At 60.6% G+C, this 14,956-nt stretch overlaps 2 protein-coding genes across 2 annotated transcripts; one reads left to right on the plus strand and one right to left on the minus strand.

Moving 5' to 3' along the window:
• The first annotated feature begins 1,025 nt into the window (after positions 1-1,025).
• Positions 1,026-11,283, plus strand: RHBDF2 (rhomboid 5 homolog 2). The gene is made up of 18 exons (XM_051635062.1): positions 1,026-1,166; positions 2,491-2,640; positions 2,741-2,847; positions 3,388-3,580; positions 3,654-3,866; positions 4,446-4,574; positions 4,932-5,065; positions 5,317-5,523; positions 5,670-5,781; positions 6,295-6,369; positions 6,771-6,932; positions 7,057-7,157; positions 7,252-7,315; positions 7,461-7,555; positions 7,708-7,783; positions 8,278-8,378; positions 8,619-8,772; positions 9,423-11,283. Exons 2-18 carry the CDS (start codon positions 2,515-2,517, stop codon positions 9,840-9,842), a joined length of 2,469 nt encoding a protein of 822 aa, XP_051491022.1. The 5' UTR covers positions 1,026-1,166; positions 2,491-2,514; the 3' UTR covers positions 9,843-11,283.
• A 1,584-nt stretch (positions 11,284-12,867) lies between these two features.
• AANAT (aralkylamine N-acetyltransferase) lies at positions 12,868-14,681 on the minus strand. The gene is made up of 3 exons (XM_051634876.1): positions 14,496-14,681; positions 13,565-13,719; positions 12,868-13,210 (listed from the first exon to the last, which is right to left on the minus strand). The coding sequence occupies exons 1-3, from the start codon at positions 14,650-14,652 to the stop codon at positions 12,905-12,907; spliced, it is 618 nt and encodes a 205-aa protein (XP_051490836.1). The 5' UTR covers positions 14,653-14,681; the 3' UTR covers positions 12,868-12,904.
• Between the last annotated feature and the right edge of the window lie 275 nt (positions 14,682-14,956).

Below are 14,956 nucleotides of genomic sequence, written 5' to 3' on the forward strand. Positions count from 1 at the left end.
GGCCGCTGTCCCCATCCTGTGTGGTCAAGGGGACTTCAGCCCTTAGGGGCTGCTCCCCTCCTCCTCTTCCTCCTCCCCCCTGCTCTCTCAATGCCAAATCTTGCATTAACTCTCAGAGCTGTGAAAGCGGCTCCGGCTGCTCCGCGTGACCGGGACGGCAGGTGCCGGCCGGGATGTGCCAGCTCCCCCGGGAACTGCGTCACCTCACCCGGGGGAGGCTGGCTCTGTCCCTCCCCCAGGGCTGCACGGGGAGCTGGTGGGAACGGGGCTGGCATTTGAGCTGCTGTGAAGCTGCTTTGCCAGGAAGCAGGGAGAGCCTCGCCAAGGGCTGCCTGGGAGGTGATGGGAGCAATTAGGGATGGGATTTTGGGCCAGGGGTGTTGGGAGTGGGGCCATGCAAGAGCACAGTGTCCTCTTGCACCTCTGGATGATAGTTTGTCCCCAATTCCTGTGCTCCTGGCTGTGTGGGGCCCCACCACTGATGGCTGTTCCCCAGGCAGGAGGAGGATGAGGGTGTCCCAGGGCTTGCTCCAGCTCCACTGCGTTCCCATCCCTGGCTCTCTGGAGCAGCTGGCATCTGCAGCTCATTGCTGGCTGCCCTGGGAAGAAAACAAACAGTGTCTCCAGCTCACCAGTTGGATGGAAAGTTTTGCCTGATGGAGTTGGACTGCTCAGCTGGCCTTCTCCCAGCTTAGCAGCTATTAAATACCTCAGTGAGGTTCCTGCCTGCTCTTCCCAGACTTCTCACTTCCCCAGAGCCTTGCCTGGCAGCAGGTGAAAGCTCCCTGCCTGCCCCACGCAGTTCCCCTGCCACCAAGCAAGATGTATCTCCGCAGACAACAACTTTTCCTCCTTTTGCTGCCCTGTGCCAGTGGCTGGTCTGTGTCCTCTGTGTCCAGCCACCAGCAGCCCTGTCCGCAGGGTCCAGGGAGCACTGACCTCAGCTCTCTCTCCACCCGGGATGCTCCTGCAGCCCTCAGCTTTCCCTTGCATGGCTTTTCATTGCAGCCTCTCTCCCCAGCAGGCAAGGGAGGAGGAGCTTGGCTGTGCCCTGGGTCTCCAGTGCATGAAGGACAGAGGAGGAGGAGGAGGAGGAAGAAGAGGAAGGCCAGCACGGGTGTTTGTCATTGAGACACACTACACGGGATCCCTGCCGTTCGTATGAGGTAGGGAGACCCTGGTGGGGCCTGGCATTGGCTGAGCTCCCAGGAGAAACTCGGGGGCTGTTTGCTCCCAGCTTTGGTGCTGAATGGTAGCAAAGTCTAAAGCTGCAGCTGGGCTGCTGGCAGCACCCAAGGGTGCTGCCTTGGGCTGCTTGGGGAGGAGGGAAGGCAGGCAGCTAGCCAGGATGCTGCCTCCAGCAACACCTTGCCATGTCCCAGTTGCATTGTGTGACAGCTGCCTCACATCTTCCTGTCCACATCCCCACCAGGAACTGATGCATTGCTAAGGCCAGGGAGGAGCAGGGTTGGTTTGGGCTTGAGGACCCTGCCCTGCTGCCAGCTGGGGCAGCTGGTGGCCCTCAGTGGAGGGTCTCAGTGAAGCCACTGCTTGGGTCACATCTGACATTCCCCTGCCACGTGTGTGTCATGTCCCCAGTGTCTTGCCCCATCCAGCCCAGCACCCATCTTAAGCTGTGCAGGAGGAGCAGGCTGTCACCTGGCCCAGGAGCTCACGGAGGGCAGTGATGCCCTCTCGTGCCACCACCTCCGGGCTTCCATATCCCCAGGAAGCTTGTCCTGGACTCTACAGAGTCCCGAGGGAGCTGGTCCCATGGGGATGCAGTGCTGTTAAAGCTGGGCTTTGCTCGTGGTGGGGTCTGAAGTTGTGCTGGGGGAGCTACAAGAATGCCCCGTCCCTGCCTCCTGCCAGCTCCCATCTCCCTCCGGAGCAGATCCATGGTGATGCTGTAGCAGGGCTTGGTGCTTGCCACATGGGGTGACCACAGCAGGTGGCACCATCCCCATGGCCGTGGCTTGTAAGAGCTGTGTGAGTCCCCTGAGCATTGCCACGTGGTCGGGGGGTACAGGAAGAGGCCCCCAAAGCCCCTAATAGGATCTAGGAGTCACTCCCATACGCTCGGATGGAATTACCTTTCCTGCGAGATCCTTCCTGGTAGAGCTGGGCTGCAGGGACCCTCAGGAGGGGATTGCTCGAGGCATTAATCACCTCTGGGCTATTAAGCTTTCCCCGCCTGGCACGTGGTGCCAGGGAGGATTCAGTCTCCCAGCCTGGTGTGCTCATGCACATGCTGAAGGGGAATGTCCTGCATCTCCCTTCCCAAAGGGCATCCCAAGCCTGGCAGGCTCTGTGGCCTGAGGTGTCCCAGGCTGTCCCAGCCCCTCTCACTGCAGCAGGAGCTGTCCCTCATGTCCCTTCCAGTTCAAACCATTCTGTGATTCTCTCTCCCCCTGGTACCCAACCTCCCCCCATGTGTGAGCTCCTGGGGGATGTGTCTTCCCCTCTCACTGTCTCCTTGCACCCCCCCAGCCTGCCAGCTCCCACCAACCCGAGATGTCAGCCGGTGACAAGAACGGGGGCAGCCGCTCCAGCAGCAGCCGCCTGCAGAGCAAGAAGCCCCCCAACCTCTCCATCGTCATCCCCCCCCGCGACACAGAGGAGGATGGTGCCCACAAGGAGGTGAGCAACTGCTTCCATCCCACGCTGGGCTTGGCAGGTTGCTGTCCTGGGGGGAACCCCTGGTACTATCCTGTCCCTAATGTCCTGCTGTGCCTTCCAGCCCTCCAAGGTCCCCATCTACCGAAAGAGCAAGAGCCTGCAGGAGCCCCGCTCGGAGCGCCGACCCGGCTTCCAGCGGCAGACTTCCCTGTCCCAGAGCATCCGCAAGTGAGTGCCAGGTCACTGAGGGTGTCCCTTGGTCCCTCTCGGGGTGGTGTGGCTCTGTGGGTACTGGCGGAGGACTTGGGGTGGGGATGGAGTGTCTCAGCCTGGAAAGGAACACCTTGGAGGGTTTTGCGCTGCTCTGTTTTGACCCCCTGCTTGCCTGCAGGATTGTGTGGTGCTCATGCACACTGTTGGTTTGTACACTGGGGACATTTTTCAGCCCTGTGTGCGCAGGACCATCACAAGCACCTTGGGCTGGATGTCTGCTGCAGCCCAGCAGCAGACCCAGGGACCCAGAGCTGATGCACTGTCCAGTGCAAGGTGCAAGTCTTGATGGAGTTACCTCTCCAGAGAGACCTGAAGGCCAGCAACTGCTCTGCAGCATCCCTTCCTGACCCATGGCCAGCTCAAAACTTGCCCTGCTGAGGGCTGAGCTGAGGCACCCCAACCGAAATCACATACCGGGGGGGATGTCTGGGTGGGATGGCAGTACCCAGGCTGAGGAGACCAGCAGGATGACTGGTGTCCCCGTTGTGTGTCCAGGGGCACGGCGCAATGGTTTGGCATCAGCAGCGACTGGGAGGGCAAGCGGCAGCAGTGGCAGCGCAAGAGCTTGCAGCACTGCAGCATGAGGTACGGCAAGCTGAAGCCTGCCTATCGCGACATGGAGCTGCCCAGCCAGGAGGTCCCATCCTTCCAAGGCACCGAGTCACCCAAGCCCACCAAGATGCCCAAGGTAGAGCTTGGAGCGCACAAAGTCCAGCTCCCAGCGTTGCTTTCCCAGCGCTGACACCTCTTCCCTCCTCCAGATCGTGGACCCGCTGGCCAGGGGCCGACCCTTCCGCCATCCCGACGAGACCGACCGTCCCCACACGCCCCACCATGTCCTGCCCCCACTCACCCCTGGTGTCATCTCCTTGGCATCCTTCAACAGCATCCGCTCGGGCTACGGCCGCCTGCCGCGCAGGAAGAGGGAGTCTGTCGCCCACATGAGCTTCAAGGCAGCTGCAGCCCTTCTCCGCGTGAGTTTTGGGGAGCTGGAGGGGTTCAGCATCTTCCTGACTTGGGTTTCGGTGCTGTCCCTCACCCCCCATCATCTTGGCTTCTTGGCTTTTATGCTTTGCACAATCTCTCCAGAGCAGGGCTGAGGGGGGAGGTTGGGAGGTTTTTGACCTTTCTGCTTTGAAGGAGAAGTTTTGGTGAAAGCTGGACCCCCAAAGTGGAACTATCTTGGCATCCCTAGAAAAAAGCAGCTTCCAGGTTTCACTCTTGAGGAGCCAGGAGGATTTTTACTGTAGGGGAAGCTTCTCCAGTGGCTTTCAGGGTCGGGTCTGTGGGACCAATACCAAACAGGGGATTTAGAGTTCACTTGTTGTGCTGACTAACACAGTCCTGGTCCAACGCTGGCCCTTGGGAGCTAAAGGCAGCATCTGCTGCCAGCTCCTGCTGCACGTCCTTCCCATGCAGGAGGGGATATGGTGGCTGGCTGGGATTTAAGGCTTGCCACTCTGCTCTGGGGAAGGAGACTGTGGGAAACCCCTAGTGCTCTGAAAACTGAGGGGCTTCTGGTTGCTCACCCTCATTTGATTCCCCTGCCGAAGGGACGCTCTGTTCTGGAGCCACTGGCTCCCAAGCAGAGGAGCAACAAGAGGAGCTTCGTGTACCCCAGCTTCATGGATGAGGACGTCGTGGATGCTGCTGATACCCTGGACTCGTCCTTCTTCAGTAAGGCAAGCGCTGTTCCACGCTGGCCACCGGAGTGAGGAGGGGTCCTGGTGGCCCTGCACGGGGGCTAGATGTAGAGCAGAACTCTGGTAGGGGGACCCCAGTGCTGATGCTTGATCCTGCCCTGGGTGCAGGAGCCCTGGTCTCGGTGATGCTCCTTGGGGGTGGCAGGGGGTGATGCCATCGTGGGCTTGTGTCACAGCTTGGGACATGCAGTTAGTGGGATGTCCATGGGGATTCCCCTCTCCCTGGGACCCAGAGCCAGGTGAAGCCAGGCTGCCCTGGTGGTGGACATGCTCGGGCAGAAGGAGGTTTCTTGCCCGTCACACATATCTAAGAACATGTCTCCATCCTCCTTCCAGATGGACATGCATGACGAGACATATTCCATGCCTGATGATGTCTTCGAGTCGCCACCTCTATCAGCCACATATTTACGCATGCACCCAGTGGGGGAGGATGCCAGGCTGTCTCCTGAGGTGGAGCAGCCCACCCCGTGAGTACCAGCTCTCAGTGGGTGCTGCCCCTGAGGCTGCCCAGGCCCCCTGCTGCAGTCAGGACAGCATCCCCAGCTGCCCTTTGCTGTGGAGCACCAGATGCTTCCAGCCTGCTCCTAGGAGTCTGAAGCCAAAAGCTTCCCCTAAGCCTTCATCCCAAGCATCCTCCGGCCTGCCCCAGCTCTGGGGTGCAGCCGTGGGGTTGCCCAAGGGGGATTCTTCAGCTGATGGGGTTCTCCTCTCTCTGCAGGCGGGAGGGCACCCGGCTCCCCTCGGCCCCCACGGGCCCGGCTGCGCGGCGGGGCAGGCGCATCGCTTCCAAAGTGAAGCACTTTGCCTTCGACCGCAAGAAACGCTACTACGGGCTGGGGGTGGTGGGGAAGTGGCTGAACAGGACGTACCGTCGCAGCCTCAGCAGCATCGTGCAGTCCCAGCTGGAGATCACCGACAGCCACCGGTGAGGGGAAACCCCTGAGACAGGCACGGGGCTCCCCAGCTGTTAACTCAGAGGCGTGTCCCCCTTGATGGTTTGGGGGAACTGCAGTTTCCCCCATGCCCAGGGATCCTTAAGCTGCTCAGGTTTCTGGGTCCTTTCCTCCACAGGCCGTATTTCACCTACTGGATCACCTTTGTCCACATCCTCATCACCTTGCTGGTCATCGGCACCTATGGCATCGCCCCCATCGGCTTCGCCCAGCACGTGACGACAGAGTTAGTAAGTTTAAGAGCTACTGGCCAGGGTTGTCCCCTCCCAGCTCTGTGGTGAAACGTCTGGCTCTGAAATGGCACCAGCTGGCGGCCAAGGAAAGGAAAGGCTAGTGTCTTGGGGGTGCCTTCAACACCTCAGAGAGGTGATCTTCCCACTGGGGTTAATTCTGGGAACCTGCAGCCAGCTGGAACCAGGCATCCATCTTCCTGGGGGGACTGTGACCAAGTGTCCCAGCTTTTGTCCTTCCTGTGAGGGCTTGGAGCATCTTGGGTGCTGCTGGTTGCTGCTGCTTGAGAAGCTCCATGAAATAGCTGGGGCAAGGGGTCCACGTTGCTAGACAAGCAGGACTGTGTGGGCTGGGAGCAGAGCTGCTCTTCCTCCCAAGCTCTGGTGGGACCCAGCAGCCCTTCCCCTTGGCCATAGGGAGCTGCTTAGCCCCCTACAAGCAGAGGGAGAGTGGGCTGCACCCCCCACATCACCAGCCCCTTCTGTGGGAGCTGACCCTGGCCTGGCTTGCAGGTGCTGAGGAACAAGGGTGTCTACGAGAGTGTCAAGTACATCCAGCAGGAAAACTTCTGGATTGGGCCCAGTTCGGTAAGGGCTCTGCTGGACCACTGGGGCTCTGCCCTTTGCCCACCTCTGCTCCCACTGCCCTGGCCGGGGTGTACCCAGGGAGTGCTCCTATCCCCGGGGGAGAGCTTGACTCCTCCCAGCCTGCTGCTCCCATCCCTCTGGGACCTGCTGCCCAGTCCCAGCCTGGGCTGAGGGTTCAGTGGTGCTTCCCAGAGCTGCAGAGTCACCATGGGATGGTCAGGAGAGATCTCATCTCCTTCCTGCCCACCTGCCTCCAGTGGAGTAACGGAGACCCTGGGCCATCATCTGCAGGGACCTCCTGCCCCTGCTGAGCTCTACCTGGGGGCAACTGAAGAGGGTGGAGGTGTGTGTGGGATGGGGGGGGGCACAGAGCATCCTCTGGACTGGCATCTCCTTCCCAGATCGACCTGATCCATCTGGGAGCCAAGTTCTCCCCCTGCATCCGGAAGGATCGGCAGGTGGAGAGGCTGATCCAGCGGGAGCGGGCCCGGGAGCGCGGCTCCGGCTGCTGCGTCCAGAACGACAACTCTGGCTGCATCCAGACCCTGCCGCAGGACTGCTCGGTGCGTGCCACCCGCCCCGCGAGTGCTGCGGGTCCCTGGGGAAATGCGGGGGGGGAAACCACCTTTGCCCTGCTGCTGCGGGGTCAGGGTGGTGTGTTCACTGCCGTCTCTTTGTCCTCTCCAGGAGACGCTGGCGACGTTCATCAAGTGGCCGGGCAGCAACGCGCCTGCCGTGGGCTCGGGTGAGAAGCGGACATCGGGGGCCGTGTGTCACCAGGACCCCAGGTAGGAGGGGTGGCACAGTCACCCAGCTGCGTGCAAGTGAGGGATGTGCTGGGGGGGACCCATCCTGACCCCCTCGCCCACCTCCTCCCGCCAGGACCTGTGAGGAGCCGGCGTCCAACCCACCCCACGTGTGGCCAGATGACATCACCAAGTGGCCGGTAAGAGCCCGGTGCCACCGTGAGCTGGGTGGCACCCCAGTAGCAGCCTCTGTGGGGGGCACAGTGGGTGACCAGCCATGCAGGGAGCTGCGGGGAGAGCCTGAGGCTGGACCCTGACCACGGCTCCTCTCCCTGCTGCTTCTAGATCTGCACCTACGAGACCAAAACCAACCACACGGGCTTGGCCCACATGGACTGCAAGGTCAAGGGCAGGCCCTGCTGCATTGGCACCAAGGGCAGGTGGGTGACAGCGATGGGGGTGGTGTTGTCCCATCAACTGTGCCAGGGGGGTGTTATGGGGGGGTTGGGAAGCACAGTGGCTGCCGGGAGCAGAGGGGGATGCTCAGAGCCAGCCCTGCCCCGAGCGAGCCCGCTGCCTGCCCTGCCCCCAGCTGCGAGATCACCACCCGGGAATACTGCGAGTTCATGCACGGATACTTCCACGAGGAGGCAACGCTCTGCTCGCAGGTGAGCAGGGGCCACCAAGCTAGCAGGCAGGTCACACGTTGCCGTGCTGATGCCAAAGGGCTTTCTAGTGTCCTGCTGGGAATGGGAAGTGGTTGGGATGGGTGTGAGCCACGGGGGGATGCCACGTGCAGGGGCTTTCCCAGCTGTTGGTTGGATTCCTGCCCCCACTGCCTGCCCGCCTTGCTGGGGTGGGGTGAGAGGAGAGACAGGGCTTGAGCCAGCCTCAGCTGGGCAGTGCTGGTGGCCTTGGGAAGGGCACATCCCGAGCAGGAAAACGGCCCTTCAGCATCTCCTGGGGCACTGGGAATGACGCTTGGTTGCTCCCTGCCCAGCAACTGAACAATGCGGGTGTCCCGCACCACCCAGGGTTCCCCCCATGGCTGACATGTGGCGTCACCAGCCACGCATCCTGGTGAGCCCCTCTTTGCTCCTTGTGGCTCTGGGTTGTGGTCTGAGACCCTGTCACCCCCCTCCAACCCCTCCTGCTGTTGCAGGTGCACTGCCTGGACGAGGTCTGTGGCCTCCTGCCATTCCTCAACCCGGAGGTCCCTGACCAGTTCTACCGCCTGTGGCTGTCCCTGTTCCTGCATGCTGGGTGAGCTGTGCCCCTCTCCAAGGGGTGTTGGGGGTGACTTGGGACCAGAGTGTTCCATCAGGATGGTCTGTCATCCCTGGTGGGTTGGAAAAGAAGAGGGGACACCCCCAGACTACAGCAGCACGTGCCATCACTGGAGGGTGTTTGTAAGATGTCTCATGCCCTCCTGGCAGTGGGTGGGAGGGCTGGACGGGGGCTTCAGCGGGGCAGGGGTCTCTAACACAGGGTCTCTCTGCCCAGCATCATCCACTGCCTGGTGTCGGTGACTTTCCAGATGACAGTTCTGAGGGACCTGGAGAAGCTGGCGGGCTGGCATCGCATCTCCATCATTTTCATCCTCAGTGGCATCACGGGCAATCTGGCCAGTGCCATCTTTCTGCCGTACCGGGCAGAGGTGAGGACTGAGGGGGCTCTGCCCACATCACCCCACACCTAGCCAGCCCCCTAGGACACCCCCCCCTGCCCCTAGCCTGAGGTCTGGGGAGGCAGCTACAGGCTGCAGCACAGAGTGCTTGGTCCCCAGCAGGTTTTTCCCATGAGGGACTGGGAGACCGGTGTCCCCGTGCTGGGGGGGGGGAGGGGCGGTGTCTCTGCCCCACGTGTGGGGTTCACACATGTCACCTAGGTCACACGTCACCACGTGTCGGTGTGTGTGCAGGGTCCCCGGGCAGGCAGATGGCTAATCTGCTGGCAGCAAAACCCTGATGGGCTTTAAATAAGATCACGCTGAGCACCCTAATCCCTCCGGGGCTGCGTGAGGCCGGGGGGGCTGTGGCCTGGGAGGGGTGATGCTGCCTGTCTGCTGAGTCACCTGAAATGCTGGCTCTGCCAAAACACTGCCAGCCTGCTCCCCTTCTTTTCCTCCCATGCCAGGGCTCCCACCCTGTGCCACCCCGACTGTGGCTGTCCCTTGGCAGCGCAGCCCTTGGAGGGATCCAGGAGCCAAATGCATTTTGCGAGGGGAGGAGACAGTCCTTGGGGACACAGGGACATGTCTGGGCTGCCATGCACAGGTTCCAGTCGTGACTTCCTCCATCCCTGCAGGTGGGTCCCGCTGGGTCCCAGTTCGGCTTGCTGGCCTGCCTCTTCGTGGAGCTCTTCCAGAGCTGGCAAGTACTGGAAAAACCCTGGAAAGCCTTCCTCAACCTCTTCGGCATCGTCCTCTTCCTCTTCATCTGTGGCCTCTTGCCGTGGATCGATAACATCGCTCACCTCTTCGGCTTCCTCAGCGGCCTCCTCCTCTCCTTCGCCTTCCTGCCCTACATCACCTTTGGCACGGTGGACAAGTACCGCAAGCGAGCCATGATCATCGTCTCCTTGCTGGTCTTCGTGGGGCTCTTTGCCTCACTGGTGGTCTGGCTCTATGTCTACCCCATCAACTGGCGCTGGGTGGAGTATCTCACCTGCCTGCCCTTCACCAGCAAGTTCTGCGAGAAGTACGAGCTGGAGCAGGTCCTGCACTGACCCCACCGGTGGGGAAGGGCTGGGAGAGGCAACGGTGGTGATACCTCCCATGGGATGGGTCTGCACCAGCCTGCAGGAGGTGGCTGCTCTGGGATGGGGCAGACCCTAGGCATGGTTTCATCTCTGGGGATGGTGGGTTTGGGCTCATCCCCATTAAATGCTGGGGGCGTGGTGGGGAGCGGGTCTGGGGACACCCTGCCCTGCACCCCTGTGGGGCTGCCTCTTGGCACTTTAAAAGCCACAACTGGTTTGGGGACCAACCCAGGAACCCAGCTGGTGTTTTGTGTGGGGAAGGGACTGAGGGAAGGGGGATTTTGCTGAGTCCATGGCCAGGTTGGGCTCCTGGCCCTGGGGCTGAAGCTGCTGAGGTCTCCTGCCTGTGCCCCTCCCTGCCTGGGGCCCCGGCCCCCCTCAGTGCCCCCGGGTGCTGCAGCTCCTACTGTGAACACAACCCCCTTTTTTGCAGGGGCAGGTTTTTTTTATCCAAAACTCTTTGGCCTGAGGGCTTCCCCAGCTTTGGGCTTCCAGGGGCCTCTGCGTGGCTCCCAGGTGTTCAGAGCTGAGCTTCAAAGGTATTTTTCACTCCTGCTCTCGCATCTGATGTTCTCCTGGGGTCACAGAGGGAGGCTGCTTCTTCCCCATCGGGCTCCTCGCTGGACGGAGAGGCAGGACTTGACATGGGTGGGGGGGCTTGTTTTCCCCTTACTTCTGTGAAATTCCCTTTTTGGAAGTGGGTGAGTGGCATCTACCATCTTGGTAGTGCTGTGCTGGGAGGTGGGTATGGAGAAAAATGCCCTGGGGGGGCTTGTGTAGCTGCTGCTGAAGCCCACAGACTCTTCAGGAAACCACCGGTGCTCCCACCGTTCACTTCTTGCCTTGAGTTCCTGCTGTTACCCCTTTCCCTTTTTCCAAGGGTTGAGACCCAGGTACCCCTCCCCATGTTGAGTGGTGCTGGACAGACAAAGCAGCACAGGATGGGGGCTATTGCCTTCTTCCCCACCAGCCCCAGCCCTGGGCTGCTGCTTCCCAGCATCTCCTCCACCCTCCCACCGGCATCTGCGTGAAGGCAGGTCCTTCCTGGGGTCCAGGTGACTCCACTGGGCTGGTTTGGACCTGGGCTGGTGCCAGGCTCTGTCTCTTGGTGCGTGTTGCTCTGGTGCTGGTGGGTCTCAGTGCTGTAAAATGGGGGTTGGTGTGAATCCCCAGCTGGGATGTCCTGGGATGAGTATTCAAGGGCTGGGAGCTCAGCCCCAGGAGCTCTGTGGCACCTCCATCCCTCTCTGCATCCCTCCCTCCACCATGGGCCAGTTTTCAGCCCTGCTCTGTCCCTCCGATTGCTGCTCCAACCAAAACCAGACTCTTCACCTCATTTGTCTCTTTTTGATACTTTTTTTAAAAGCTGTGGGTTTTTTTTCCCCCTCAATAAATTTCTACCTGTATTTAATGAGACACACAAGGCTTCTTCTCCCTTCTCGGGCACAGGGATGTGGCACTTCTAAGGGGTTCTGGTTGTTTTGATGATGGTCAGTGTGGCAGGGAGGGAGGACAGAATTAGAGAATCCTAGAATGGTTTGGGTTGGAAGGGACCTTAAACTCCTCTAGTTCCAACCCCCCTGCCAGGGGGAACACCTTTCCACTAGACCAGGTTGCTCCAAGCCCCATCCAACCTGGCCTTGAACACTTCCAAGAATGGGGAAGCCACAGCTTCTCTGGGCTACCTGGCCAGGGTCTCACCACTCTCATAATGAAGAATTTCTTCTTAATATCTTATCTACTTCTCCCCTCTTTCATCTTAAAACTGTTACCCCTGGACGTGTTCGAGGAGAGGCTGGATGTGGCACTTCGTGCCAGGCTCTAGCCATTGTGGTGGTGTTAGGTCATAAGCTGGACTTGATGATCTTGGAGGTCTTTTCCAGCTTTGATGATTCTGTGATTGTGTGATTCTGTGATTCTATCACTACATGCCCTTATAAAATCCCTAGCCAGCTTTCCTGTAGGTCCCATTCTGGTATTGAAAGGCTGCTATAAGGTCTTCTGATGTGCCAGGATGCACTGTCCCCTGGGACCTCTTAAGACCCCTCCCTGAGAGGGTGACAGGGTTTGTAGGGCCTCGAGCAGGAGAGGCAGCCAAATATCTGGATTGAAAAGCTCCACAGAGCCTCCTGACCCTGCCAAAGGGCAGAGACACCCCCACCTCTACCCACCCTGCATCAAAAGCCCCAGGGTTGGCTTTTCCCCATCTCCCCTGAAACTGAGGTGCCCCAAGGGGTGTTGGATGCTTCCCCTTCCTCCAGCTGTTGCAGCGAGGTCATGGTGGGAGGGAGGCAGGAACACACGCAGGCTGTGTAGAAAACCACTACCATGTCTTTATTTACTGCTTTGCAACAGCCCGAGGAGTTTGCAGAAGGCTGGTTGTGGGTCTGGGGAAGGGGGAACACTTTAGACTGGTCCTCAGGAAGGCTCTGCAGCCTGGGGACAGTGGCTGTGAGCTAGGGATGTGCTCCAAGTGGTATGAAAAGATGTCTGTGGACAGGGGAGTGGCTACCAGGACCCCCAGGGGCTGCCAGGAGTGGGGGGCCCTTGGCCATGGTGTGCTTTGCTAGTGGTGTTAGCAGTGGGAGGGGGTGCAGGGCTGGGGGCTCATGTCCATGCAGGCTTTGCTGGGTGTCTCAGCAAAACGTGGCTGTGAGTGGCCTTAAATCAGCAAAGCCCCAGAGCTGCTTCTGGGGCAATGCCTTTCACTCCCTGGGGGCTGTGTGGCCCTGCAGCCCACCCAGGCTGGCCCAGCACAGCCCTGGCTAAAGCAGAGTTGGGGTGGAGGGGTTTGTCAGTGTTCCCAGTGGGGCCAGGCTGGAGATTTCAATCTCCATCCTCTGGTCAGGTTGGGACTGGGTTGATCTCCCAGCTGGAAGGCAGATGTGGCAGAGGGGGGGAGTATCTGTGGCCAGGGCCAGGCAGGGAAGGTGTATAGCCACGGTGGGGCTGGGGAGGGGGTCGCAGCTTCTTCCTCCCCCTCCCAGCCTCTCTGTAGCCCCCCTGGCAGGGCCGGCACGGGGCGGGTCTCAGCAGCCGCTGTTCCTGCGCATGAAGGCGTGTCCCCTCACCGGGTGCTGCATCTCGATGAAAGACAGGTCCCCCACGGTCACCTGGCAGGGACCCAGCACCTGGAAGCCACACTTCTGGTAGAAGGGCACCAGGAAGTCTTCGCACATGAGCAGGGCTCGGCGGGCGCAGGGCAGGCACCGCAGGTGCTGCAGGTATCGCCAGAGCAGGATGGAGCCCTTGCCCTGCTGCCGGAAGGTGCGGTGCACGGCCAGCACGTGGATGTGCACGGCTGTGCCCTGTGGCCTGTGCAGGGTCAGGGCTTCCTGCCAGGGATGAGGGGGAACAGGGTTAGCAGGAGCAGGGGAGCCCCATTCTTTGCATGTCTTTGCGTCCCACTAAAGCAGGGTCCGCTTCCCACCCCCACAAAGGGAGAAGGGTGCCCGGTGCCATCCTCATTCACCTTCTCCCAGGCTTTTCCATTTGAACGTTGTGGGGGATTACTGGGTGTATTGGGGGTTTTTTAACAGCATCAGTAAAATTAATTCATGAGAAAGTTCATTTCCCGCCAGAGCGGCCCTGTAGCAACTGGTTTTGGGAGGAAGGCTTGATGAGTGGTGTCAGGGCGTGTGGTGCCTCTCCCAGCCCGGGAGCTGGGAAGAACAGGGTCCAGCTCTTACCTGGCTGAGCCTGTCCTGGTCCCAGAGGGAGCCGATGATGAACGCCACAAGCCGCCCCTCCTCGAACCAGCCGAGGGAGAGCTCTGGGCACAGGTTCAGGAAGTGGCGGATCTCGTCCAGGTGGAGGGGACAGTCCCCCGAGACAGATATAAAGGCTGGAGGAGAGTGATGAGCACAGTGAGGGGCAACGAGGACACCCGGACCCCGAAATGCCCCCAGCACTGATGTAGGGTGGGAAAGTGGGATGTGGGAGGGAGAGAGGGTGTGTGTCCTGCTGCTTGCTTGGTCTAAGGGACACGGTGGCTCCAGGGAGCAGCTCTGCATCTCCAGAGTCAGCCCCCCACAGCCTGGGGACCAGATCCCTGCTCTTGTCACTGACTCCAGAGCTGCAGCAGCAGGTGCTGGGATGAACCCTCCTGACTGGCATCTTCCTGGCTGCCTTTTGGAGAGGAGGGAGAAACTGGCCAGGTGAGTCTGGGTGAGGGGAGCTGGGGATGGCTGGGTGGGAGGAGAGAGGGGAGGTTCCTGAGGGTGCATCTCAAAGTGCCCCTGTGCAATAGGAGACTGGGTGCTGGGTCCTTCCACCTTCCCTCTCTCCAGTCCCCTGTGTCTTTCTCCCCACTCACCTGGTCCTGCTCTGGGATTGCCTCCCACCATCCCCACCCTGGGCAGCTGGGTGATCTGGGGGTTCCATGGTTCTCCACCCCCGTCATCACAGCCTCCCCACCTCATTAGGGAGCCCATGGTGACCTGGCCACAAGTCACAGCTGCTCCCTCATCACCCAAGAGGGCAAGCACGGGGGGGTTTTGCCACCACACTTTGCCCCCCAGGAGCGTGAGGGACTGGTGGAAGGAGGGGATGGGCCATCTCCAGCTGATGCCATTGGGCAGGACCCTCTCGGGGGGCGGGGAGGGTAAAGCAGCCCCTTACCTTCCCGCTCGATCTCAAACACGCTGGTGGCATCCTCGGGGCTGAGGCAGCGGAACTCGCTGGCGGGCAGCGTGTGGCGCCGCTGGCCCCTGGGCGAGCAGCCGGGGGACCGCAGGTGAGCGGGCTTCAGGAAGGGCAGCGCGCCCAGTGCCGACATCCTGCTGCTGCTGCTGCTCCTGCTGCTCCTGCTGCTCCTGCTCCTGCTCCTGCTCCTGCCCTGCTGCCCTGCCCACCGCTCGACCCGGGGCAGCCTCTGCCGGCCCCGGCAGCCTCCCGGCACGGCTTTCCTGCAGCCGATCGCTCTCCCCCGCTGCTCTTGGCTGCCGAAAATACCTGTTGATCACGCACAGGATTAGGCTGCTTGCCACCCTTTTCCTATACCTGTATGTGTATGTGTGTATATATATATATATATATATATATGCAGCCCTGGAGTCAGTGACAAGAGCAGGGATCTGGTC

The sequence above is a fragment of the Apus apus genome, chromosome 17 (genome assembly GCF_020740795.1).
Source record: "Apus apus isolate bApuApu2 chromosome 17, bApuApu2.pri.cur, whole genome shotgun sequence".
NCBI classification, from domain to species: Eukaryota; Metazoa; Chordata; class Aves; order Apodiformes; family Apodidae; genus Apus; species Apus apus.

Coding starts and splice junctions, on each gene's coding strand:
- RHBDF2 (XM_051635062.1), top strand. CDS start 2,515: ATGTCAGCCGGTGACAAGAACGGGGGCAGCCGCTCCAGCAGCAGCCGC. Junction 5,782..6,294: donor AGCACGTGACGACAGAGTTA/GTAAGTTTAAGA, acceptor CCTGGCTTGCAG/GTGCTGAGGAACAAGGGTGT. Junction 7,556..7,707: donor TGCATTGGCACCAAGGGCAG/GTGGGTGACAGC, acceptor CCCTGCCCCCAG/CTGCGAGATCACCACCCGGG.
- AANAT (XM_051634876.1), bottom strand. CDS start 14,652: ATGTCGGCACTGGGCGCGCTGCCCTTCCTGAAGCCCGCTCACCTGCGG. Junction 13,720..14,495: donor GTTTGAGATCGAGCGGGAAG/GTAAGGGGCTGC, acceptor ACTCTCCTCCAG/CCTTTATATCTGTCTCGGGG. Junction 13,211..13,564: donor ACCAGGACAGGCTCAGCCAG/GTAAGAGCTGGA, acceptor CATCCCTGGCAG/GAAGCCCTGACCCTGCACAG.